This window comes from Zootoca vivipara, chromosome 14, assembly GCF_965207765.1.
Source record: "Zootoca vivipara chromosome 14, rZooViv2.hap1.1, whole genome shotgun sequence".
Lineage (NCBI taxonomy): Eukaryota > Metazoa > Chordata > Lepidosauria > Squamata > Lacertidae > Zootoca > Zootoca vivipara.
The window spans coordinates 3,877,647-3,904,078 of record NC_142597.1 but is presented as its reverse complement, the minus strand read 5'-3'; the positions used below and the strand labels follow the sequence as shown (position 1 = coordinate 3,904,078).

Sequence of the window (26,432 nt, the reverse complement as noted above, 5' to 3'; positions counted from 1 at the left end):
ACGTTCTTCATCCACATATTTCTTTTACAAAAAAAAATACAGGAAAAAAAATGATGGCTGCATTTTGTAGGAATGGGAAACTGTGGCCTCCCAAATATTGTTGGGCTCCAATTCCTACCAACCTCACTCAGTTTGGCCAATGCTTAGGGATGATGGGAGCCCTAGTTCAACAACCTGGAGGGCCTCCGGTTCCCCTTCCTTTGTTAGGGGCACACTCAACTTTTGGTCCACAGTGCACTGAGGTTTTCATATGCATGATGGGAACTACCTGGAGCTTCACATTGGCTTCAGTGTGTACAAGCAGCCCAGCTGTCAATAGACCTTAACCTTAATTCCAATAGCATGAGCTACAAGCAGCCTTAACTTCTGCTTTTAAGGAATGTTCCAGTCATACATCAGAGAATCGCAACCTCATTTGTATTAAAAGTTGGCAAAACTAGGGAGGCCTAAAATTATTGAGCCATGTGAGACTTGAAATGGGTCGTGGAAATTGAACATTCATCTATACATACCCAAATAATCCACTTCTTCTTTATGGGCAATTTGTACCCATGGGGAGAAAGTACAGTAGTAGTGTTGGTTTTAGGTCACTGCAGGAGAGTTACAATGTCTTTGTGAAATAAGCCATATGGTCTTACAGTACCCATTGAAAATTCTTGAAGTATTACCGTAAGACAAGCAACTGTGGTAGAAAGTGGACAGTATAATAGCTTTGCTGCAACAAGTAAAATGCAATACAGAAATGAAAGAACTCCAGGAGAATGTTTAAGATGAAATCATATCCAACCGCACGAGAGAAGCAGACCACCTATATTTTGGTGAGTGTTTTTGGTTGGGATGAGGATGGTACCAAATCCACAGGTAGGCTGCGCAGAGCTACCGTGTTTCTCCGAAAATAAGCCATACCCCGAAAATAAGCCATAGTGATAGGCAGTTTAAACTTGTAGGTTAAACTACTTAATATACTTATTATTTATATAATATAATATAATATAATATATATTATTATATTATATTATATTATATTATATTATATTATATTATATTATATTACATACTTAATTAAAAAAAGACATCCCCTGAAAATAAGCCACCATGGGGTTTTTTAAAGGAAAAATAAATATAAGACGGTGTCTTATTTTTGGAGAAACACAGTAGTCCCATGCTTGTTAAGAGGACAGACCTGCCTTAATATCCACATTGCCTGAAGTCCTTTCCCTTCTGGGCCTCTGGCTTCTGGCTTCAGTTTGCCTGTCATCAGCTGTCATGGAGCTTATTGATTAATCACATTGGTATCCCCACCCTTCCTCCAAGGAGCTCAGGGAGTTACATAAATGGGGATTGTTCTATTTTACGGAGAGGCGTCAGCAGCTCTTCCCAAACCCAGGCCCCTCTTTTATGCAGTCACCCACTTATTTTCTGATATATTTTTTGAATGCTGTGACGAGGCCCTAATTTCCTGGGCCATTTAAGACTTAAATTCACAATTATTGTTCATTACTTGATGCCATACTCAAGCATTTTCCGCTCAAGGAAACATTGCTATTCTTCAGCCACGCTTTGGCTTTCCTGCCAGGGGGGAAACTTGCATTTCTCTGCAGAGAGTTGTGGAAGCTGCAATTGCATTGGCCTCCTGACCTCAGTTGAACCTTCCACTTTAGCTAACCCAGAAAGTTCACAACACCTGGTTCCTTTCTAGGAGAAATATTCCTTTTTGAACTTTCTGCTTCCCAGGATGTTCTGCTGCAGGGATGGAGAACCTTTTTTGGCCAGTGGGCTAGCTCAGGCACCCCCAAACTTCGGCCCTCCAGATGTTTGGGACTACAATTCCCATCATCCACTGGTCTTCTTAGCTAGGGATCATGGGAGTTGTAGGCCAACACATCTGGAGGGCTGCAGTTTGGGGATGCCTGGGCTAGCTCTTTGTTTTCTCACCCCTGGCAAGCTATATCTGACAGATGCCACCAACTGTCAATCACCAGCCGTCACTATGGTGTAACATGTCTGCCCTTTGAAACCCCAGTTGTGGGCTTGGCTTCCCCATAGCATGGGACAAATGGGGGGTGCCTGGTGGGCCAGGTTTGCCCCACTGTCCAGATGATTCCCCAGCCCTGCTTTATTGGAAGACACAAAATTCTCAAGACTTATAACACCTTAATTAATTAGGTTGTGAAAGTTAAATCTTCATCTAGGCAACACTCAAATCTTCCAATTCTTAGAGCTCTTTTGGTCTATATTATAAAATGTGTTGGGTTTAAACTATTGTTGGGAGAGAATTTTGGTTTCTGTCTGCATGGAAAAGGCTCTGCTAAGCAGAAAAGCAACTCTATGAAACAGCAGGCTTGGGTACTACTGGTGAGTAAATCTGTTGTCTAGGAGACTTCCAGTTTGCCACCTGCAGCTCCATTTGAGAAGATAGACCAGTGCTCCCCTCACATAGGGTGGCCATACACCTGGGGTTTCCTGGACACATCCTCTTTCTTAGTGTTAATATTTCTATCTGGGCAGATTTTTTTAATTTTGCAAAATGTCCGGGTTTGGGGGGTTGGGGTTGGGGGGGAGGCATACACACACATATGTAACACACACACAGTCCAGGTGGCAGTGTTATCCCTTTCATCCTCCATGGTGTGTGCACTTCTGGTGGCACTTAAATACCCCCATGCGCAGGTGCAATCTTATTTTCCTAAAGTGCATCTGTGTCCTGCCGGCGTGCTTGGTGTGCGTTGTGTAGGAGCGGGCAGGCAGGCAAGAGGGAGGAGACAGGCAGGCAGGCAGCAGGCGAGGTCTGCAGAGTGCATGGCTGGATGGTAAAGAGAACGAGTGGGCGGGTGGACATGTGTAGAGACAGCTGGCCTTTCCCCTTGGCAGCCCAGAGCCTCTGCTGTCCTGGTCATGGTAACCCAAAGATGTCCTGTGGGCTTGTGACCAGCATCGTCTCCTCTTCAGTTGCTGCCACAGCCGCTTCCCCAACCTCTCCAACCCCACCAGCCACTTTCCTTCCCCCCTCATGAGGCAGGCTGAGCTCCCAGGTGCCAGTCTGTGAGTTAGCAGCATGAGAGGCTGTGGAGAAACCAAGGGTGTGAGGGGGCCAGGAAGGGAGGAAATAACCCAAAAAAGAAGCAAAACTGAATAAAAACAAAATAACGCTATGGCTTATCTGCCCCCTGGAAGCCAGGGCACATCCTTTCCCTTCCCTCCATGAAGGTGCGTGACACTTCTCTCCTTCCTTAGTTTCAGAGAACTTCATGTCAGTTGCTTCACTTGCTGGCCAATGCACATGCAGCCCCCCCCCCCAAAAAAAACCATTGGCAAACGTATCCTCTTTTTTGCATTTCAAAATATGGCAAGCCTATCCTCACCAGTGGATCTTGTCCATTCTGTTGTGGGTAGGTGATGACAAAGAGTCCTTCCTAGCCAATGAATTTGGATTAACTCTTCACAGGGAGAAGATCATACATTCAGTTTGTGACACAATGCCAGCTTAAAACACAGCTAGCTCATTGTTTTTCTCAATTCAGTTCAAATCTACTTTGAGGGGAAATGCATCGAAATGCAGTATTTCCTAAGAAAGGACAGGCTAGATGTTGGATTAGCAGTGAGAGTACACTGGGTGCAGAATGAGCAGGGCTGCAGCCACAGCCTTTGACCTTGTTCAGACATTATGCAGGACGCTGCTAGGAAGTGAGGTCTTCTTAGATGAGGAATTCTGTTTTGCAACAGTACCCAAAAATGGAGCTCCCTTCGGTGACCCCACCCCACCCCACCCCCAATATGATGCAAAAAGGCACCAACTGTTTCTGGGACATTTCCCCAGGAAATAAGCTGGTGCCCAAACACACCTGAATTGTCAAGGCTAGAGGAGGTGGCAGGAAGGGGAGCTAGTGCTACAGTCTGCTGTGTGTTCCTCTTAAAACTGGAGCTGGAAGGCCTCACTTTAGAGATTTGGTTTATTTTCTTGTGCGGCTGCCAATTCCTAGTTCAAGAGTTGAGGGCAACTACATCCATGGAACACCATGCTTTCTGATCTCTCAGCTGTGTTGACATAAGCAGGGCCAGTGCTGTTTGATGTGGGGCATTTCCTGTGGCTGGGGCTACTGATACTTGCAAGAGAAAAGGCCCTTGTGTTCCTCCAGGCTGTACCCTTGATTGGAATATACGGCAACCCTTGTGCGTGGAACAGGGCGCACCCTATGTGTGTGTGTGTGTGTGTGCAGCCGTGCAAGGGGGCTATTGGCAATGTAATTAACTAGACCATGTGTTACTGCAGAAGCAATAGTACATACAGTTCGTTCACCCTTCAGAAGCATATCCTTTTATGATGTCCTCCCTGCCTTGGATCTTGCCCAAAGAGGACAATACAGTGGAACCTCGGTTTATGAACACCTCGGTTTATGAATTTTCAGTTTACAAACGCCGCAGACCCATCTGAAACGGATTAATTCACTTTCCATTACTTTCAATGGGAAAGTTCGCTTCAGTTTATGAATGCTTCAGTTTATGAACAGACTTCCGGAACCAATTACACCCATGCTTTGGGTTAAGTACACTTCAGGTTGCGTACTCCGCAGACCCGTCTGGAACGGATTAATCCACTTTCCATTACTTTCAATGGGAAAGTTCGCTTCAGTTTATGAACACTTCAGTTTAAGTACTCCGCGGACTGTCTGGAACAGATTAATCCACTTTCCATTACTTTCAATGGGAAAGTTCACTTCAGTTTATGAACACTTCAGTTTATGAACAGACTTCCGGAACCAATTGTGTTCATAAACCGAGGTACCACTGTAGTGCTAATCTGATGCCCTTCTTGCATTTATACCACATGTTGCTGAAGCTAAGGAGCAGGGCGCACAATTTGCATGTAAAAGGTCACAGTTTCAGTCTCCATCAACTATTGAGAAGCAGGTAGCTCTGGGAGAGAATGCTGTTTGAAATTCCAGAGAGCTTCTGCCAGCCAGTGTAAACAATACCGAGCTTTATGGACTTGGTATAAGGCATCTTCCTATGTAGTAAATACAGGAATGCGGACTGCCTGTATATAGAGAAAGCCAATTTCAGTCTCCTGTAAAAATACCTTTAAGCTGAGAGTGTGGGGACATGCATAATGTCTTAACAGCAGCCATGAGGGGTCCTTTACCAGAGACTTCACAATGTGTCTTTTGCTTGGCAGCGAGTTCAGTGCTAGGTTAGCTCTCGGTCTTCACAAACATATACACACATATGCCTCTCCTGCATGCTCAGTAGGGGCAGCATCTAGGGGGAGCCAAGGGGCCAAGGGCCCCAAAAAAAATTTCAAGGAGGGGGCCGAGCCCCTCAGTATTCCATGGTGATGTGCACATGCCACACTCATGCACACACCTCCCTATATGCTCATGTCACATGTCAAGCCATGTGGGGCGGGGGCTCACCGGCATGTCCCGTGAAGTGCATGTGGTGTGTGCGCATGATGTGAGCACATTGCATGTGCCGGCCCCCTTAATCGCAGGGGCAAGCCAGTGTGCCTGATGCTCAATAAGATGGTCACATGCATGATTTATCAAGCATTAGAAAGTAAATCTGAGCCACTCAGAAACATTTCAATCAGTTCAAAAATACCTTAAACCAAACAGGAGGTTTAAAAAAATTAAACAAAATATAGTTAAGAACTAAATGAGGTGTTTGTGTGGAACTAAATAAAAAGGAAGGTATGCTAGCAAGATTCTTTAAAATAATAATACCGGTAATAATGTTTAAAAAACTGCTCCAGGAATTGGAGTGTTAGCGATCTCACAGCAGCTAGCCAATAGGCCCCGTTCACAATTGGCTTCTCATAGAATCTTAGAGTTGGAAGAGACCCCAAGGGTCATCTAGTCCAACCCCCTGCAATGCAGGAATCTCAGCTAAAGCATTAATGACATCCCTTCTTCCAAAACCAAACCACACTGAAAACTTCACCTCCAGTACTAAAAAAGGATTGTCAGTATTGCATTTAAAAACAGCCCCATTGCTATTGACGTGGTGTCCATCTTTTCAGGATCTTATCATAACTTTTAATAATTTCCAATACTTTACAAACCATCTCCATGGTATTAGTTATAAAAGTGCATCTTGGCTACAGAGTGAACTTTTTGTTGTCCTTCCAAACACACAGATGTTGCAAGGGAGGCCTCGTTTATACAACAGGCAACAATATTATTGTGGCAGCACTTCTGACTCAAAACAGATCAAGCTGATAAATTAATAGATGATTTGTGGTTTTCAGGGTGGAGTTGGGAATTCAAAGCTTGGCTGCCCAATTGCTATAGCGAGTCCAGAATCATTGCATTCACAATGAATTGCATCATCAGACCACCAGATGAGGAGGAGAGGCTAGGATGGTTGGAGTAACCTTCAAGAACAGTCTGTTGCATTTCCCAACCTTCCAGCTTGTTTGATAGACCAGGGGTTGTAGGACCAAGCCAGTCCCCAGCAAAGGTTGCTTGCTATTTATTTATTACAATCGCCTTTCAGGGTATAGGCTTATAGCCAGTGTTACTTATACTCAGAGAAGACCCAGTGAAATTAATGGGTATTGCTTACTTAGTCCTATTAATTGTAATGTGTCTACTCTGAGTAGAACATAGTAGTTTGAGATAACCCTTGGATCATACCAAAGTGCCTTACAAGTCGCATTCAGTCATATCTTTTAAAAACACAATAAACAATATTAACAACTCGGGAGGAAAGTCCAGCTGGAGTGGGTCTGCTTGAGGAATCCATTCTTTGAGAATTCTAGAACTAATTTAATGGGCTGATCTGCAGCACTTAGAGTGACATACAATTGGAATGCAGTTATTCTTTGGAATTTGCACTTTTCTGAATGTTGTGAGGCAGTACTTCACATAACAAAAATGTAACAAAATGCATATGAAAAATAAATATATTTATGAATGCCTATTTTGAGAGGAAATAGTAGGCAATTGTCAACTATCATTTCCCACTGACACATGATTTCGTTTTCACAATGGAACTTCTCACCTCCTGCCCCTGTGCACCCCCTAAATGTGTTCTAGGGCAGTGGTCCTCAACCTTGGGCCTCCAGATGTTTTTGGCCTACAACTCCCATGATCCCTAGCTAGCAGGACCAGTGGTCAGGGATGATGGGAATTGTAGTCTCAAAACATCTGGAGGCCCAAGGTTGAGGACCACTGTTCTAGGGGTTCCCCCAACCCTCTGGAGCAGATTTGGGAAGGGTGTGTGGCCTGCATGGAGAGAAGCGAGGGGGAACGTTCCATTGCACAATAGAAAATCCCTGCACCAATGGGATGTGTTACCTGGATACTGGCCTTGTTCTTTAAATACGACTTCATGTGCAGAATTGTTATTATTTTAATCGTGGATTACTGTGGAAACATAATACAGAGGACTTTGGAATGAACACATGCAAAACTGACATGGACCAGTAATAGACATCCATCCATCCCTACCAAGACCATTTTCCTTCTTCAGCTCTGAAGCAACAATTTCACTCATACTGGTACAGTTCCAGCATTAGCATGTTCACACTAGGTCTCTCATGCAGGTGTAAGGTAAACGTAAAGGGACCCCTGAGCATTATTTTTTTAAAAAAATAATTGTTTATTCATTTTATAATTAAACACAACCAACAACACATAAAACAAACATATCACTAACATAAAACAACATAAGAAATATACAATAAAAAGAAAACTAAAATACAGTAAACTATTTCCCTTTAACATTCTGCAAGGGGACTTCCTCGAATTCCCCCTATCTGCGGTTCATTTCTATTCATCTTTAGCAATTTCTAATTCATAATTTTAAAATCCTCCCAATTTCAATTCTCTCAATCTAACAACATATTTAACCTAATTCTCTAACCTGCAGTTTTTATATACTTCTAAATCCATTCCTAATACTCAATTTTACCATGCTTTTTAAAATACATTTTGAAATCTTTCCAATCTTGGGACCCCTGCCCATTAGATCCAGTCGTGACCGACTCTGGGGTTGCGGCGCTCATCTTGCTTTACTGGCCAAGGGAGCCGGCGTACAGCTTCGAGGTCATGTGGCCAGCATAACTAAGCCGCTTCTGGCGAACCAGAGCAGCACATGGAAACACCGTTTACCTTCCCGCTGGAGTAGTACCTATTTATCTACTTGCACTTTGACGTGCTTTTGAACTGCTAGGTTGGCAGGAGCTGGGACCGAGCAACGGGAGCTCACCCCGTCATGAGGATTCGAACTGCTGGCCTTCTTATCGGCAAGCCCTAGGCTCCGTGGTTTAACCCACAGCGCCACCCGCGTCCCTCATGCAGATGTACTGACATATTAATAATGGTGCTACATTGCTGGCTGGCCAGTCCTTGATTAGACTGCTTGCTGGTTCAGAGCCAGGTGAACTCTACACAGATGGGAATTCATTGGATTGTGCCCAACACTAGCCTTGCTTAGAGGAGACCCGCTTAAATCTGTGGCCATGAGTAATTTTTAAGTCCATTTATTTCAATGGGACCTGCCTTGGATACAATCTATGATTAGAAAATAGTTGATGATATCTTTGTTCGAATGAGACACTCATCAGAGTTTAGGGAAGGTTGCACATGCAGAGCTAAGGGGAGATAGCAAATGGAAGTTGGTAGTTTGGGAGAAAAGGCAGAGAAAGTCGAAAGTTAGCTGAAAAGGCCTCTGGGCGATGATAGGCCTCCCAAAAGGGGTCTGATATCTGCTGCCTTGCAGGAGTGCCTGCTGTTTACCTCTGCTTTTACTCTTATATTCATTCAGTGTGTTTTTTCTGGGGGGAAACAGGGGTATGCATACCCCTAAACATCTTGTGAATCTAAGTTTGGCCTCATTGAGGGGCAATATTTTAATATGAGTAGGAAAATAAGAGTACCCCTAAACATTTTTTAGAAAAAGCACTGCTTAGATTTGTAAATAAAGTAAGGTTACGCCTGATTTGGTGCATCAAATGTTAACAGGAGCTTAATATATTATCACTTTGTACATAGATTTGGCTGGCTGTCAGCTGCATAGCCTTGCCTTCCCATTGCTTAAGCTGCTGTAATGCCCCTGATCACTTTCTGACTGCCGTGGAGGAAGGGCCAGTCATGGAATGGTGACTATATGTGCAGTTACTGAGTGGAAAGTGAAAGATTGGGCTTGCTTGGCAGGAATAAAAATTCCTCCGAATGGCAGGAGTGTCTCATGAAGGTTTGATGTGGGGACTGAGGGCCAGGGAACCAGAGGGTTGTGCAGAGTTGAATTTCATACAGTGATTTGAAAGAACTAGCAGAAAAAGAGAGCAAGGAATATTCTCGCCTCTATTAAGTGAGCATAGATATTTTCTTAAAGCTTTCCATACCACAGCTTTGTGTCCCCCCCCCTTTTTTTGCAGTAGTGGTCAGTCCTGTACTTTTGGGCAGGGCAGCTACTTGAGGAAAAAGCCACTCCAGCCTCAGCCCATCTCCTGTGCTTGGCTCCTGGTTAGCTCAATGGGAGAAAATGCATGACAAGACACTGAGCTGTTGCCTGTTTTCCAGGACAGGTGCCAGGTCTCCATTACTCAGGGAGTTCAAGGAGGTGGCATTTTAATTTGCTCATAATTCAATTAATTCTTCTTGGGCAAACGTCAGCGGTCTGGGATCCAGCTGCTAAATAGATGCTTCCTAGATCCAAGGATCAGATAGTAGCAAAAAAACCTCGGAGAGCTTAATTAGGTGTTGCAAGAGACAATGAATGGCAGCAGATTCCCCACCCCCACCCCCCAATAATGTCTGGGTAAAGAATGTGTGATGACTGACACAGCATTGTTCTGCGTTGTTCCCCCACCTATGCCAGGACTATGACAGCATGCATTGAGTTTACTTACTAAATTGTGAGAGGAAAGAGTACAGCTCTGTAACTTTCACAGCTGTGGAAGTTCAAATTTCAAAACTTGATTTCAAAACGTTATGGGACTGCATATACACTATCACTTCCCCCAAAGAATCCTGGGAACTGTAGTTTGTTAACAGTGCTAGCAATTGTTGCTCTGTAAAGAGTAAACTGGGGACCCAGGTGGCGCTGTGGTTAAACCACTGAGCCTAGGGCTTGCTGATCAGAAGGTCGGCGGTTCGAATCCCTGTGACGGGGTGAGCTCCCGTTGCTTGGTCCCAGCTCCTGCCAACCTAGCAGTTCGAAAGCACGTCAAAATGCAAGTAGATAAATAGGAACCGCTACAGCGGGAAGGTAAACGGCGTTTCCATGTGCTGCTCTGGTTTGCCAGAAGCAGCTTTGTCATGCTGGCCACATGACCTGGAAGCTATACGCTGGCTCCCTCGGCCAATAATGCGAGATGAGCGCGCAACCCTTTACCTTTAAAGAGTAAACTACAGTTCCTGGAATACACTGGGGGAGTCCTGTGCTTTATCTCAGCCTCAGCTGAGACGTGGTGGTGATCATAGTAGCCTCTTATAAGCCTACTATAAGGTGTAGCACTTTGAGCATTCAAGAAATGCAGTGAATAATAGCAATAATCAATAGGAACAAAGGAATAGCTACAAAAACCACAAATAGATTCAGACTGAGGGTGGATCTACACTAGGCATCCCCAAACTGCGGCCCTCCAGATGTTTTGGCCTACAACTCCCATGATCCCAAGCTAACAGGTCCAGTGGTCGGGGAAGATGGGAATTGTAGTCCTAAACATTTGGAGGGCCGAAGTTTGGGGGTGCCTGATCTACACACAGGAGAAAAGTCATAAATTAAATTGTTAAAACAAAAGAATAAAAACACTATGTAAAATCACATAGAAAAGTTTTTTGCTCTACAGCACCATCTGGTGTTGCATGTTTATAATGCATTCAAAATGCTGTGGTTGTTTTTTTTTTACTAATGTAGCTGAGTCCTGACACTGCCTGTGTTAAGTTATAAGGCAGATTAATGCAACAGGAGATTCACAGACCTTTTAGAAAAAAACAAACTCAATTTAGATTAGTAGGGAGGGACTCATACACTGATTAGCATGGGATAGTTATAAGATAGTTTTTTAAAATTTTCTTAATACAAAGGCCCATCTGAGCCAGCATCCTGCTCTCACAGTAGCCAACCAGATGCCTGTGAGAAGCCTGCAAACAGAACCTGAGTGCAGCAGCCCTCTCTCTACCTGCAATTCTCAGCACCTGGTGTTCAGAAACCTCCTGCCTCTGACAGTGACAGTAGCTCTCATAGCTAGTAGCCATTGTTAGCTTCATCCTCCATGTGTTTGCTTGATCCTCTACTGGCCATCACTGCCTCCTGCAGGAGAGAGTTCTTGAAAGGCTCCTCGCGTACCCCTGAGGGTGCTTCCACTCTCCAATGATTGTGTATTCGCTGCTAATCGTGCCTAGAAGTTTTGTGCGGCATCAAAACGTCATCACTTTTTGCTTTCCCGTTTAATTCAGATTTGCCAGTCCTGGTAAAATCTGATAAGTAAAACAGAAGTAAACAGAAAACAGTAAATGTGGATTAAGTGGGCCTGGGTGTGTGGGGTGACATTTTGATGAGAACAACATCATGGGGGGGGGGGGTGTTGTGGCATGAGGAGTTGGGCCAGGCAGCTCCAGTTTCATTTGCACTGATAAGGTTGAATATTGAAGCCACTCTTCCTATGGGAGAGTAGGGACGTGCCTTATTTTCTCTCTCTTTTAGTTAGTAAAGGAGTGGTGCTATACATTAGCATCAGGAGAACAAGCAGTTTAATGATTTTGTTGCTGCAAGCTCCAGGATTTTCAGACTCCTTGATGGGGAGCCTTTTAATCTGCAAAATGAAAAAGGTGACATTGTCTGAAGCTGCCTCCAGCATCTTCAAGTGTTCCATGCAAAGTAGGCTGCTGGGTCTTGGGAGCCTCAAAAATGACAAATCCCATGTTTCCCTGAACTTGCAATTATTATTTTTTATTTTAAACCATACATTGTTCTCTTTTTTTTAGCGTTAAATTCTGCTTCCATTGTTTTCTGCTAGGAAACCTGGTACTGGTATGGAGAAACGAGCGCCAGTGATGTCCTCATGAGTGGGACGAAATGTTCTGGGACAGAGATGGCCCTGTCACACTGCCGCCACGATACTCACGTATCCTGCCCCAGAGGAGGTGGGCGCTATGCAGCTGGCGTTTCCTGCACAGAAAGTGAGTTGTGAAACTTCCTTTCCTAGGTACCAGAAAGGCAAACCTCCCATTTATATTTTTTACCCTGGATCTTCCTTTTGTTGTTTGTTTTGTTTTGTTTTGTTTTGTTTTGTTTTGTTTTGACAGCTGCCATTATAAACGAGATTTGCCATGTATTGGTGAATTTTTAAAACTCTGTTTTAAAGATCTGTTTCTGAGTCACTCAGGGCTCTCTGCTTCAAATTATTATTTTGAAGCATCTCTGCATAAAGTGAAGGTGTCTGTTCCCCCATTCACTACTACAAGGGATCTAAAAATCCACAACTTTTTCCTCTTGGCCAAAATGGATGGAATTTCTAGGCACAGGAGTTCCTCCAGAGTAAATTATGTCTGCCAAACTGAAGACAAATAGGTCCAAGAAATGGGGGGGGGGAAATAAAAGGGATTCACTTTCCTCCAGAATCTCTTTCTTTCCATGGAGGCGCAGGTTGCATCCACAGCAAAGGTGGCATTTTTCCATCTCCGCCGTATCAAGCAGTTGGTCCCTTACCTCTCTCATCCTGATCTGACCACAGTGATCCATGCGACGATCACCTCCAGGCTTGACTATTGTAATTCGCTCTACGCGGGGCTGCCCTTAAAGCTGACCCGGCCACGGGATCACATTCATCCAGTGCTTTACCAGCTGCACTGGCTCCCGGTGGAGTACAGGATCAGGTTTAAGGTGCTGGTTTTGACCTTTAAAGCCCTATGCGGCTTGGGACCCTCGTACCTACGGGACCACCTCTCCTGGTATGCCCCGCGGAGGACCTTAAGGTCCACAAACAACAATATTCTGGAGATCCCGAGCCATAAGATGGCTAGATTAGAGCCAGGGCCTTTTCAGTACTGGCCCCAACTTGGTGGAACGCTCTTTCCCAGGAGACCAGGGCCCTGCGGGATTTGTCATCTTTCCGCAGGGCCTGCAAGACAGAGCTGTTCCGCCTGGCCTTTGGGTTAGACTCAGCTTGACCCCTGTGTTTTTCCTCCCTCATGGCTTGGATTTATGGAATACTTGAATTGAGGCTGCACTTTAAATTTTAATACTGTATTTTAATCTGTATTTTAATTAATTGTTTTTATGTTTTATTGTAATTCTGTTGGTGTCAGCCGCCCTGAGCCCGGTTTTTGACTGGGGAGGGCGGGGTATAAATAAAAATTTATTATTATTATTATTATTATTATTATTTATGTATTTCTTACTGTGATATAATTAAAAGGTGTCTGAGTGGTATGTAGTTTTGCTTGTCTTTCTGGTGATTGATTGTGTTCTCTAATACCTCTAATATGCCTTTCACTTTAAAGCTTACAAGGTAGTCCCATAAAGGACTCCCCTTAGGGAAATAAAAAAATTCCTTCAGTAGCACCTTAAAGACCAACTAAGTTTATATTTTGGTATGAGCTTTCGTGTGCATGCACACTTCTTCAGAAGGCATCCCCAAACTTCGGCCCTCCAGATGTTTTGGACTACAATTCCCATCTCCCCCGACCACTGGTGCTGTTAGCTTGGGATCATGGGAGTTGTAGGCCAAAACATCTGGAGGGCCGCAGTTTGGGGATGCCTGCTTAGGGCTTTGCAGATCTCAAGCTGCCCAAGAACTCTGTGTAGGGAGTTATAAAGGGATCTTGGGCGTTTTGTTGTTGTTAGAGCAACATGGGATTTTTTAAATGAAGCTTTTAACTTTTTTTTTTTTAAAAAAAGAAATAATCTGATGTCGTGCTTTAACAAAAAAGAATCCAGAACTCTTCAATGCTCTGCACGCAACATTTGGGACAACCTCACTAAGCCCATGGATGTAAGAAGCATAGTGATATTTAGGAAAACATAGCTGTGCAGTACGGAAAAACACAGCTAATGCAACATGGAGGGTGCTGGCATCATATTTGGCCTGAAAAGTCTGTAGGTTGGGACTAAGAACTGCCCTTTCTTTTCTGGCCTCCAGCTGCAGCTGACCTTGTCCTCAATGCCAAGGAAGTGGAATACACATCATACCTGGAAGACCGTCCCATGTTCATGCTGCAGTGTGCCCTGGAAGAGAACTGCCTGGCCTCCTCAGCTGTCAACACGTCCATTTCCACTGGCTATAGAAGGCTCCTGCGTTTCTCATCCCAGATCCACAACAATGGACAGGCTGATTTCCGCCCCAAAAGTGGACGCCATTCCTGGATTTGGCATGACTGTCACAGGCAAGACTTTGTTGTTCACCACCACCGTTGTGGATTTACCCAGTAGAAAAAAACTTGGGGGGGTCAGAGTTCTGGCCTCAGTAAATTCGATAAAAGGCAGATTAAGATCCTTGTGAAATGTAGGGCAGCCCTGTGAATAAAACGCTGGATAAAACTCAATGTCCACAGCTGCCAGCAGCAAGTGAGCTAGTTTCAGTATCTCTTCTGCATATATTTTTAGGCCCCACTAGGCCTAATTACCAGGACCCAGGTGGCGCTGTGGGTTAAACCACAGAGCCTAGGGCTTGCTGATCAGAAGGTCGGCGGTTGGAATCCCTGTGACGGGGTGAGCTCCTGTTGCTTGGTCCCAGCTCCTGCCAACCTAGCAGTTCGAAATCACATCAAAATGCATGTGTGGAAGGGGGGAGGGAGTCCTGTTATGCTAGCGGTAATCTTTGGGCTGACAGGGTGAGTTTCTTGAATTATGCAGGGGTGCATCATTTCCCATCTAGCACACGTCTGAATAACTTGTGATTCACCAAACCAAATTCAGCAAGCATTATGGGGCTCACCACCTCTTTGACAGACCCCATCCTCCCCATTTTTGCAGCACTCAGTCAGCTGCAAACACATAACAGTTACCAACCTCTGGTGGCTGTTGGGCCACGTCTACCTGGGTGGGTCATGAGTTCTACAGGCCTCTTTCTGCTTAATCCCAGAGCCCACCAGAAAAAGAAAAAGACGAGTCCCACCCCAGCGCGCTTCCTCTCTGGCATTTCCAAAGAAGATCGAGTTAAGTGAGGCAGCTGTAGCCCATCCATGTGTTTAAGCCAGTCTCTGTTTGCACTAAGGAATACAGACTCCATTCCTCTTCAGTATTTCCAGTCTGTAAACACCATAATATAAACAACTATCTGAAAGAGCAGACATATTTTAGCAACGGAGTCAGACCTGAGGTTTAAAGCTTTTTATTTCTTTTTCTTTTTTGCACTGGAAATACTTTCAGCATCCAACCTCAATGTAAATAGTGTGGACATCTCAAATTTTTCTCCCGCTCCCTGACCATCTCAGCCTATTCCTGAGCATTTTTGTCCAGGATACAAAACCAGGGAGGCAGGGAGGGCTACTTAACAGGCAGGTAAAAGGAAACCAAAGAACATCTGGCAGTGATTCCAGGGCAATTAAAATTTCCCTTTCTGCCCCCCCTCCCCTTAGGTCAACATATTTAAATAGAATAAACATGATGGGTGTACTAGGTGCTGCTACCTGATACTGAATATCAGCTTTTTAATATTAAGCCATGGTTTATTTTTACAAGTGAAAAAGAGCAAGCAAGCTCCACTTTTCAGTTGCTTGGCTTCCCTTCCCTTAAACTGTGGTGTGTCCATTAGAGGAGCTTGGTTTCCAAATGGGGCAAATCTCAATGTTCGTCTAGACTCAAGCGTTGCCTGAGTGTAGGGCTTAACTCGTGGATAAAGGTGCTAGGTGCTTTGAAGGCAAAAAACAGGGAACAGTGGCTCTTTGAGAGATGCTATGGCTCTCCCTTAGCATCCTCTCCACAGGTTTCTCACTAGCTAGCTCAGTAGAGCAGAGCACCATGCTAATAGTCTCAAGCCCAAGTCCATGATAGCCGTCAAGTAATTGGTCAAGGGTTTCACGTTTGTGCTTTTTGGAGAGGGATCATAGCTCCAGTGGTGGCTGGTGCTCATTGGCACTGTTGGGGTGGGAGGCAGGGAGGCAGGGGCAGTGATAGAGACAGAGCCAACTTGCTCCTGCTGCTCAGTTCTACGGGGGCAGCCGTGAGACTAAAGAGAAGGCAGCTGAGAGGCAGAGACGCACCTTGAGCTGGTTGTCAGTAAGAAGGCAGGCAGGGGAGGGTTGGCTGGTGGAGCAGCTTCCCCTTTCACCCTCTTCACTCGAAGAGCACATGGTCCGTATGCAGATGTTGTGTCAAGCTAGTGTTGTTTCACATTGACCAGTGCATTTTCCCTGTCACTTTCCTTTTTGCAGAAAGTCGGGGAGAGGTTTGTTGCACAAGAGTTACACTTTAATCGTGTAATTTTAATTTATCAGTATGTTATTGAAACCCAGCCCAAAATAGTAATATTCTGAAAGCACCCAGCAAAAATATAACTGATATGCTGAGTGCTTCTAGTGAGGTTCTGTGGACCTCTGACAATACAATCTGCCCCATTTGTTGTTGTTTAGTCGTTTAGCCGTGTCCGACTCTTCGTGACCCCATTGAACAGAGCACGCCAGGCACTCCTGTCTTGCCTGCCTCCCGCAGTTTGGTCATGAGTGCAGATTATTTTTTGGCATTTTATTCTTTGGAATAACTGCAACTTGCTCTTGTGAAGAAACTTAACACGCTTGTCAACTGTTTTACTGCCACATGGGTTGAGCAGCCCAGTTTTGAGCCTGAGCAGAGCAGAGTTGGACCTCTTTGCTTCAGGTGCTTTGGCTTACGATACACCCAGCTAGAATATTCCCAGTCCTCGAGGACAAAATGAGTGGGAATTTCCCCTATGCGGAAAGCTTTCAGCAGTTGGGGCATTTTGTTTTAGAAACGAGATGAGTATCAAATTATGCTTGGCATGGAGAAAGTGGGTTGAGAAGTTTTCCTCCCTCTCTAATAATACTAGAACTAGAATGGTGGAAGATTCAGGATAGACTAAAGAAAGTACTTCTTTATACAGTGCAGAATTAAATGATGAGATTTGTTGCCCCAGCAGGTAGTGATGACCACCCATTGGATTAGACAAATTCATGGTGGTTACTAGCCATCATGGCTATGTTTTTGTCTCTATGGTCAGAGACTGTATCCGTCTGAATAACAGTTGCTGGAAACTGCAGCAGGGAAAGAGTGCTCTCGTGCTCGCATCCTGCTCGTGGGCTTCACAGAGGCAGCTGGTTGGCCCCTGTGAGAACAGGTGGACCTCTGCCCTGATCCAGCAGGCTGCTCTTATGTTCCTAAAGCATGTGCTTGGCTTGATCTTGTGCAATGCGCTATGGCACATGGACTCAAATGTGCTGTTGTCTGGGGTCAGAGTAACATGAATTCCCAGATTAAATGGCTGCATATGGTGTTAATATCCTGCTTCTATATTAATGTTATAAGGCTAAATTTTTGTTACAAAATTCCCACATTTGGGGTACATTCTGATCTGGCTTTTGAGCATTGTCTGAAAAATGCCTGCTAATAACTTGGTTAAGGAAAGGATGGCATGTCCTCCAGGGAATTAGAACTATGTTTCTGGCTCCACATCACCAATCCTACTGGAAAACAGCATTTTTTCCTCCCAGTGAATAAAGCTGTTGCTCTTGCTTTGGCTGTAACATTGCATATGCTATAATGACGTCCTGATATGTGATAGTCTACAGCCCACGAGGCAGGAAGATCTAGGGATGAAGTTGCTTCCCAAAATAAGAGGTGCTACACCCCAGGTGGCGCTTTCAATAAATCTGGGCAGCATTACTGTAGAAGTATGGAACCTGTCCTTAATCAAAATGTTGGCTTTCTTCTTACTCCTGCAGGCATTACCACAGCATGGAAGTGTTCACACATTATGATCTGCTGGACCTCAATGGGACAAAGGTAGCAGAAGGTCACAAGGCCAGCTTCTGCTTGGAAGACAGTGAATGCCTAGACGGTACATACATTCCTAATTTACTCATAAAATACACTCTAATGTAAAATAACCCATTCTGCTCTCATTTCTACTGGGGGTCTACTAAAGATGGATGGAGAAAAATGTGCAATTCACATTTAAGAATTCGTGATTCTCAAAACAGAATATGTACAAAATGAAATGTAACAATCCTTCAAAATTTGCACTTCTTCAAATGACAGTGCAGGTCTACAGGAGCAACAAAAAGTTTATTATTTAGTTCATTAAATTTGCTTGATTGGGGGGTGGGGGGGAACCACCTGAAAGCTGTTTAGAAGAGTCATACAAAGCAGTTTATACTGACAAAAGTTTTGGCCCCGAAAGCAAACATTCCTGAACATAACATGTGAAAATGCATATAGTTAGGGTGAAATTGCTTGTGAAAAATTGTATAGCAGGCAAATTTGCATATGTATATTATGAGAACACATATGCAAATGTGTGAGGATTTTTGTGTCAGCTTGTGAACTGATGTGAATTCTTGGCTGTCTTGACTTGGCTGTGTTGCGGTCCTCTTTCTGTTGCAAATTGATGACAATATTCATTCACAATTGGGGCAAGTGGGGTGAGGCAGAGACTCATTGGAAAGGGAGGTTCTGCTCCAGAGGCCCCAAGACTAGCTCTGCTTTAAACATGGTTACATCCCCACTTGGAACCCCTAGTTTACTGCTTGACACTTTCAGCAGAACACTAGAGCTGGAGGGGAGGCATAACAGCCCCTGGCAAGACTGGGGAAAGGAGAGAAAATAGCCATTGCCAACTAACCTGGGAGGGGCTGGTGTGCAGCTTCCCACGACCAAAGACCACCAAGACTCAGGGATGGCTTTTCAGAATTTAATGCTATATACATATGTACAGTTCAGAGTTCAAAAAGACATGACCGCCTATTCCAAGTCAGAATCCGGATCTACGCCAGCAAAGCAACCTCGGCCCGCTTCATTTCCTTCTTTGCTCCTGATGCTTTTCCTGTCTACGGACCTCAGGGGAGGGAGCAGGACCAGACCCCTCCCTCGAACTGCTAAACAGCCTCCTTGATTCTCACACTTCTGATACCTCCCCTGCTGCAGTACCTTCAGCCACCTTTTCTCCTGCGCGTGCGCCGGTAGCATCCCAGAGCTCCTCCGCCTCGCTCAGAGCCCTTGCACCGCCTTCCGGCTTGCGCTCCAGCCAGCCCCCCTCTTGCTCGGCTGGTCCCCTTAGTTCCTGTTCCTGGGCGAATTCGCTCCCCTCCCAGGGTCCCCTGACATCCAGGGCTGTAATTAAGCATCTGGAGCATCGCAACAAGGTTGGGCTTTCAAGTTCTACAGCCCAAACACTTACCTGAAGCCAGGACTTTCTAAAGGGCCTCTCGGCACCACACTGCTGCTAACATTTTTTCCACGTGTGCTTTCTTTCCCCCTGTAGGTTTCCAGAAGCAATATGAATGCGCCAATTTTGGGGAGCAAGGGATCTCGGTTGGATGCTGGGATGTGTACCGGCATGACATTGACTGCCAGTGGATTGACATTACAGATCTTGCGCCAGGAGAATACTTCTTCCGGGTAGGCTGGGATTCTTCAGATTCTGGAGTGCTATCAGAGTAGCTAAGAGCCAGTTCATGCCATCACCAAAACCAAGTGGTAGTAAACCTTTTAGGTGGATAGTAGCATTCAGGTTGCAGAGAATGGCAAGGAGTACTGCATGTTTAAAAGCCATATAAAAGGGGCCAGTTAAGAATGGCGTTTCAGCTCTAGGACAGGGGTGGCTGACTTGGGACCAGCAGATGTTGTTGGACTACAGCACTTGCCATTCTTGACTACTAGCCATGCTTGTTGGGGGGCGAGAAGCTGGAGTCCAGCAGCAGATTGAGGGCCACACCAGTTCCCTGTCCCTGATTTAGGAATCCTATAGATATTTTGCAACTTGTGAACTGACCATTAGGCAACCTACAAAACCATAATATGCATTGCTCAAGATACGTCTTCAGAGTTAATGGCAAATAGAAAGCAAAGGACAACTTGAATAAGTTTTTAAAATCCTGCTTGTGGTCACATTAAATATCAAGGTCTATTCATAAATACTGGATATGTTTGGTATAAGTATCAGCCTTGCATCACAGCATGGAATATATTTTATGCTATTCATTTTGTTTTAAGCTTTTTTATTATTTTATTATCTTGTTTTTGAACTCCTCTTGCCTTCATGACTGTTTTTATGATTTTTATAAGTAACTAGTTGGCCCTGCCACGCGTTGCAGTGGCTCAGTTTGTTAAATGGAGCCTCAGAGTCCCACTTCAGACGCCCCTCACCTTCAGAATCCCCGTTTTTCGTGTGTTATGTTTACATAGGCACATCCATGTCTCCCCCCCACCCTGTTGTCCCTCCTCCCCCCATCCCCTGGTTCATCCCTGTGATGGGCCCACCCTGTCCCAACCTATGACCTATTCACCCCCCACCCCCCACCCAGGCAGGCCCCTACCTCCACTTGGCCTAGTCTGGAAAGCGGCCTAGTCTGCTGCAGCCGATTCAGTCTGCTGGGCAATGTTGGGCCTTGTTGCTGCAAAAGGCCTGTTTTCGGTTGGTTGCTGTGGAATTTTGTGATGTCACCTGGTGGTGTGGCTTTGGAGGCAGCAGTGGGCGATCTGCCTTTCTATTGGATGCTGCTGGAGTCTTCAGAGCTTCTGCTGGTGATGTCTAATTTGGGCGCCACTTTTTCGTGTTTAATCATTATTTTAGGCGTGAAATGTGTGCTTTTTTGGAAAAACTTTTTTATACCAGATCCCTCCCTGATGGGCAAGATACACTTTGCCCTAATTTGATGCAATTCGGTTCAGAGGTTACGGAGGAAGGGTGTTACATCCGCGCGCACAGTGGGAACATTTTTATATATATAGACAAGGTCTTTAAAAAATGATAATGAAACCGCATTAAAATAATCCAGTTTTTTTTTTAATTCTGTAGCGTATATATAAATAATATTTAGTTGTGTTTAACCCACCCAACAATGGTGAACAATTGTGTCTGAAGTTGTGTAGAATGAGTAGCAAATAATTTCAGGAAAATAGATTTGTTTTCATTTGTTTATGCTGTTAATATGTGATGTTAAGTTCTCAAAAAGGATGAAAAAGTTCAGACACAAAGAAACAGGATGTGAGAGAGTGCAGAGAACTGTGGTCTCCAAAATTAGTCATACTTTGAGTAGACCTATTGAGTTGCATATTCCACACCTCCGCAAACAGGATAGTTTGACTACATGCAGCCCCAGCTCCTGAATCAGAGACACAATTGAAGCACCTTGATGGCACAAAGAAGTTTCCCCACTTCTGGATCAGGATCTATGTCTTAGATAAGATGGCCCTAAGATCCCTCTGTCTGTCCTTTCCCAGATCATTGTCAACCCAAACAAAGAAGTGGCAGAGTCCGATTATTCCAATAACGTCATGAAGTGCAAGTGCAAGTACGAACTTCACCGGGTCTGGATGTACAATTGCCATATAGGTAAGTTCATTATGGAAGGAAAAGAGAAGAGTCTAGTGACAAAGATGAGCTTTGCATCAAGGTGGTGATTCAGAGGGGACCTGGGGCCTTCCAGGTGTTGCTGTGCTGTCACCCCTGACCAGGCAGGCTGGGGGGGGGCTGGAGTCTCCCAACAACGGGGGTGTACAAGGATTCCTTCCTTTCTGTCCCCCCGCCCCCCATTTGTTAGAATGTCATTTGTTTAGTTAATGGGCACTAGTTTATTCACTTCTGTAACTCCCATTCATTTTCCTCTTGTGATGGATGTCATTGTGAAACTTGGCCTGTAACGCTGTCTGTTGCTTGGGAGTTTCCCACCCAGTTGGCATGACATTGCTAGGCATCCTACTACTCCTTCAATACCAGCCAAATTTCAGATAAAATCTACATTTCTTAGGCAGTTTTAAAATACAGGCAACTCCCCATTTGGACGGGGGATACATTCCAGGCCTCCCCACACATAACCCAAATCCCTTATATTGGGAGCACCCTGAAGGGGAACCAGGACTTGATCAGCTGGCATGTGGGGAGAAGGTGGCAGTGGCAACTGCTGCCGTGCTGCCCCACACATCAGCTGTCAGGAGGACTCAACAAAGCCCCCGTGTGACTCCGGCTCATGAGGAGACCCTCAGGCTCTGGGGAGAGTCTGCTCACAAGCCAGGACTCTTCAGGGTGCTCCCCATTTCCAGGTTCCCGGCACCATGTGTGTGTGTGTGCAGTTGTGTGCAAATAGAGTGTTCATAAATGGGATGTTGCCTGTATGAGGACCCTAGGAGCTTCCCATGAGACACAACTATTCCTCATCTGCCTGTCGCTTCTGTGTTTTCCATCCGCAACTGGCACAAAATATTTAGCTCTTCTACTATCCAGACACGCAGATTGGGGTCTCCAGTTTGCAAGGCACGCAGACTCAGCCTAACTCCTCCCTGTAACATTTCTGTGACCTGTACAGGCTGCAAGTGAAATTACTTGGTTTTTGTTTGCAACTTGTTTATCTGAATTCTCATTCGTTTGTTTTTTTTAACTTATGTACCACTTCATTACAAAAAAATGCTAGAGTAATTTACACAAGTAAACAAATGAAACATGACTTTTTAAAGAAAGTGCAACCCTAGTAAGGGACAATTTTAACACATGGCCTTCTGCTTTCAGACACAGGTAGCCAAACTTCCTATGACACTGTCTTTTCCCATTTTTCTCCCCCTCACCCCGACTACAGCTGATGCCTTCAGTGAAGAAATAGAAGAACAGTTTGATTTCAATGGACTCCTAAACAACCAAGTGTCTTAATTGCCCTCTTTTCAAAGAAGGAAGAATGCCTTTTCTCAAGATTTCCCTAACCACTGCACAGAAAACTAAAGTAATCAAGCAAACAACTATGAACTTTTAAAATTAGCTTTGTAAGTTATTTTCAAGTGTGTGCTCCATGCCTACTTTATGGTGTTCAGCAGAAGAAAACGGGTTGACACTTATTTCACATCCATTCCAGCTGAATGACGATTTTGCACTACCTGCAAGACCTCGCTACCCTTCGTGGGGATCCTAACTTATTCACAAGGAATTATTTGCAAGCTCTCATCAGGCCTTTGCTCACTGCGGTGCACAAAGGCAGCAGCGCCACCTGCCCACAAGCTGCGTAAAGGATGCCTGATGCTGCCAAAATATCTTCATTTTTAAGGGAATTCCTTTCTCGGCCTTTGTGTTCTGCCATGATAAAGATTTGAAAAATCTGACTCTACACCACTGACGCAGAACAAAGGAATCATGACCCACGGAGGTCTTGAGGCACTCTGTCGTATTAATTTCCTGTACTGTCACATCCTTGGCACCATCCCTCCTCTGACACTCAGTTTTGACAGGAGGTTTGAGAGACCACAGTGAGGAAAAATCTACCAAGTCATTCCATATATCTTGGTTTTTGATGCCACTAGACTGTGATTTTTTTTTTTTAAGGCAGTAAGCTATTCCCTTGCCTACATTTTCCCTTTGACCCATGCCTTCCTGCCACCCCCTTCACTTCCCACCCCCACCATGAATACTGCAAACAAGAAACCCACTACCAAAGATAACTAATGGCTTTATGCCCTCAAGGTTACACATCCCTTCTTATTAAGTCAGACTATCCTGTGATGGTGCAGGGAGGGAGAGCTTTTTAAAACATACACATTAGTAAATGCATAATGGTGCTGAGCACATGTGCCTCTGTTGGTTTGAGGCCATGCACTTGCATTGCAACAGGTGCCAACAAATCTACACCCTACTTGAATCTTTTAAAGTGCTTTTTGTCCAGGAAAAGAAAGAGCTGGTGTGATTTGTACTATTGCCAGTGACTAGAACCAGCTGGTGTCCTTTTATTGCATTTTGTTTTGTTTACTCTTCTGCTGCATGGTTAAAGAATGGGACTGCAAGACAGAATTAGATCAACCTTGCCTCTGTGGAGCAGACCACAGTTCATCTAGTCTAGCGTTCTGCTTCCAGAAGCAGACAGGCAGATGCTGCAGGATGTTCAAAAAGCAGGACAACAAAGATAACTGTCCCCCGTTTGTCCTAAGCACCTGGTAATCAGAGGTAAAAAGGTAAAAATCAGAGGTGTACTGTATCTGTCCCTAGAGGTTCTGCCATAGCTACTGGCCATTGGTAGAACAGGCTCTATGCCCCACTTGTTTTGGTACAATGAGTGAAGGAATTAAAAGGATACCTAAAGCTCAGGCAGAGAGCACAAGAGTGATTTGGGAGCTTTCCCTTCTTAGAACCTCTCCATCACCTCCCTTGTGTGATGTGTGAAAGTAAAAAAACTTCTATAACTGGAGAAATGAACTATAGACCCACACACGGTGCTATCAGAATTGTATTGTCCGCTAGTGGAGAGTCTAAAAAGCGAACTAGGTTCACCCCTCTTCTTAATCAAGGACTGAATTTTCCACAGCAAACCCATTCTCTCATCCTCCAGTTCAGGCTGCAAAATGAGAGTAAGAGTCGCTAGACCTTTTTTTTTGCATGATAAATGAGGATTATGGAAAGACATTTTAGCTATGCAAAGTACTATATGAATAACTTGATGGTGATGCTTACTGCTTGTAGATGTTTTGCAGTAATGCACAAGGAGGATTTCATTGTCTGTTATTCTTTCCCCCATGATATAACCTACCTCACAGGGGTGTTGTGAGGCTAACGGCCAGTTCACATAACCAGGCTAGGACTGGCCACTTTGTTCCTTCAGCAGGTGATGAGTGTGATCATTTGACCTGGAACCAAAGCCAGCAGTATGTCAAGTCACCCAAAGTCCACACTGCAATGATGCAAAGCAAGCTATGGGGGGGGGGGTCAAGCAGGCCTGGCACATGAGGGGCAGGAGAAGCCACACAGCATCCACCAAGTTGAGAAGGGAGCTGGATGAGATATCCAGAGGCCTTATTTGTGAATGATTGACAGGAGTAGTTTAGAATAGCCTGAGGACCACAACATAGGCCACCTCCATCCCTCCACCGTTGCTCCCATTATGCTGTAACCAAAACAGAAAAAAATGTTGTCAGGAGCTGGGCCAGGCAAGGTCTCGGACTACTTCTGCAAGGGAGTGGGGGGCAGGAATCTGCATTCTACCTATTCCACCACACTGGAGTTTCTCAGAAACTTTGCCTCATTTTGGAAGAGGGAGGCTTGTTCTTGAGACCTACTTGAGCCTGGCAGCTATGCTACGCCAAGTAACTGCCAGCGCAGCTCCTCCAATGTAGGACCACCTATGCAATACTGGGATCAAGAACACAGCTACATCCCATGCTGCCCAGGATGTGGCCATTCTGAGTGGCAATCAATAGAAGGGATTAGAGGAACATCAAAAGTTGCCTTCCAGCGAGTCAGACCATTTATCCATCCAGCTGAGCACCATCTACTCTGACTGGCAGGGGCACTCCTGGATCTCCAAGGGAGAGCCTTCCATCACCGGCTACTTAATTTTAAGATCAACAAGCCATGTTCTGCAGGTGCCAAGGATTAGCATAGGATTTTCTGCATCAAGGCATGTGCTCTGCCACTGAGCTGCGGTCCTTTGCCAGCACAGAAGCATGCAAGCAGGAGATGCCTCTCACCCGTCACACCTTCATGCAGCTGTTCAATTCAGTATGGTAACTGAAGGCTTGGCTATCAGCTTAAGCTCTACAGTTCTCCTCCTTCCCTGGCTGATACGGCCAGCAGTCAAACTCTTTCCATGTGACCTCAAGCTGCTTCTGGTGCCCATACACTCTGGGAAGAGCCCACATTGCTGAAGTGAAACAGGTGGGTATGCAGAGGTCAGTCCATAATTTAGCTAAGCAGGCTAAAGGCTTGCTCCTTGTTCAGAGCAATAGAAGTAGAACCTGAAGTGGTCACCCTGCCTGCTCCTGACTAGGGCTTTGACTGAGCCAGTGCTTCAACAATTTAGCCCCTGAGCCTCAGTCCAATGCAAGGGCTTCCAGTGCTTCTCAAACTTGGGTCCCCCAGCTGTTGTTGGACTACAGCTCCCATCATCCCTGAGCCCTGGTCCTGTTAGCTACGGGTGATGGGAGTTGTAGTCCAACAAGAGTTGGAGATCCAAGTTTGAGAAGCACTGGCTTAATCAGTAGCAGGCCGGCTCAAGCGGAGCCACAATGGGCTGACCTGGATTCCCAATGTTGAGCATTGCTGCTGGTTACCGAGGTGGAGCGGCATGGGAGCAGGGAGCTAGACACGGCCATGGAGCCAATCCATGACGCTCCATGGTCCTGAGGCTGCAGCTAAGCCAAGCCAAGCTCGCCACCGGCTTTCCCCTTCTTCCATTGGTAACTGGCAGCAACACGCAGCTTGGCAAAGTCAAGTGCTGGCTGTGGCCTTGCAACCCAAAGAGAGAGAGAGAGAGAAGATGACTCTCTACCTGACCCAAGTGCCGCTTCTTGACCACTGAAGAATTACAGCCACCTCCCACAATTTGAGAATGGGGGGGGGG

General features: G+C 45.2%; 1 protein-coding gene across 1 annotated transcript in view; it reads left to right on the top strand.

The window, feature by feature from the left end:
• The window catches only part of LOXL2 (lysyl oxidase like 2), an 81,402-nt gene extending 58,519 nt beyond the window's left edge, over positions 1–22,883 (top strand). Inside the window, exons 9-14 of the mRNA XM_060268311.2 lie at positions 11,966–12,128; positions 14,090–14,333; positions 17,847–17,962; positions 19,385–19,521; positions 21,346–21,457; positions 22,695–22,883. Of these exons, the coding sequence (XP_060124294.1) occupies positions 11,966–12,128; positions 14,090–14,333; positions 17,847–17,962; positions 19,385–19,521; positions 21,346–21,457; positions 22,695–22,765 (843 nt within the window). The 3' untranslated portion in view covers positions 22,766–22,883. The remainder of the gene's footprint in view (positions 1–11,965; positions 12,129–14,089; positions 14,334–17,846; positions 17,963–19,384; positions 19,522–21,345; positions 21,458–22,694) is intronic.
• Positions 22,884–26,432: the final 3,549 nt, after the last annotated feature.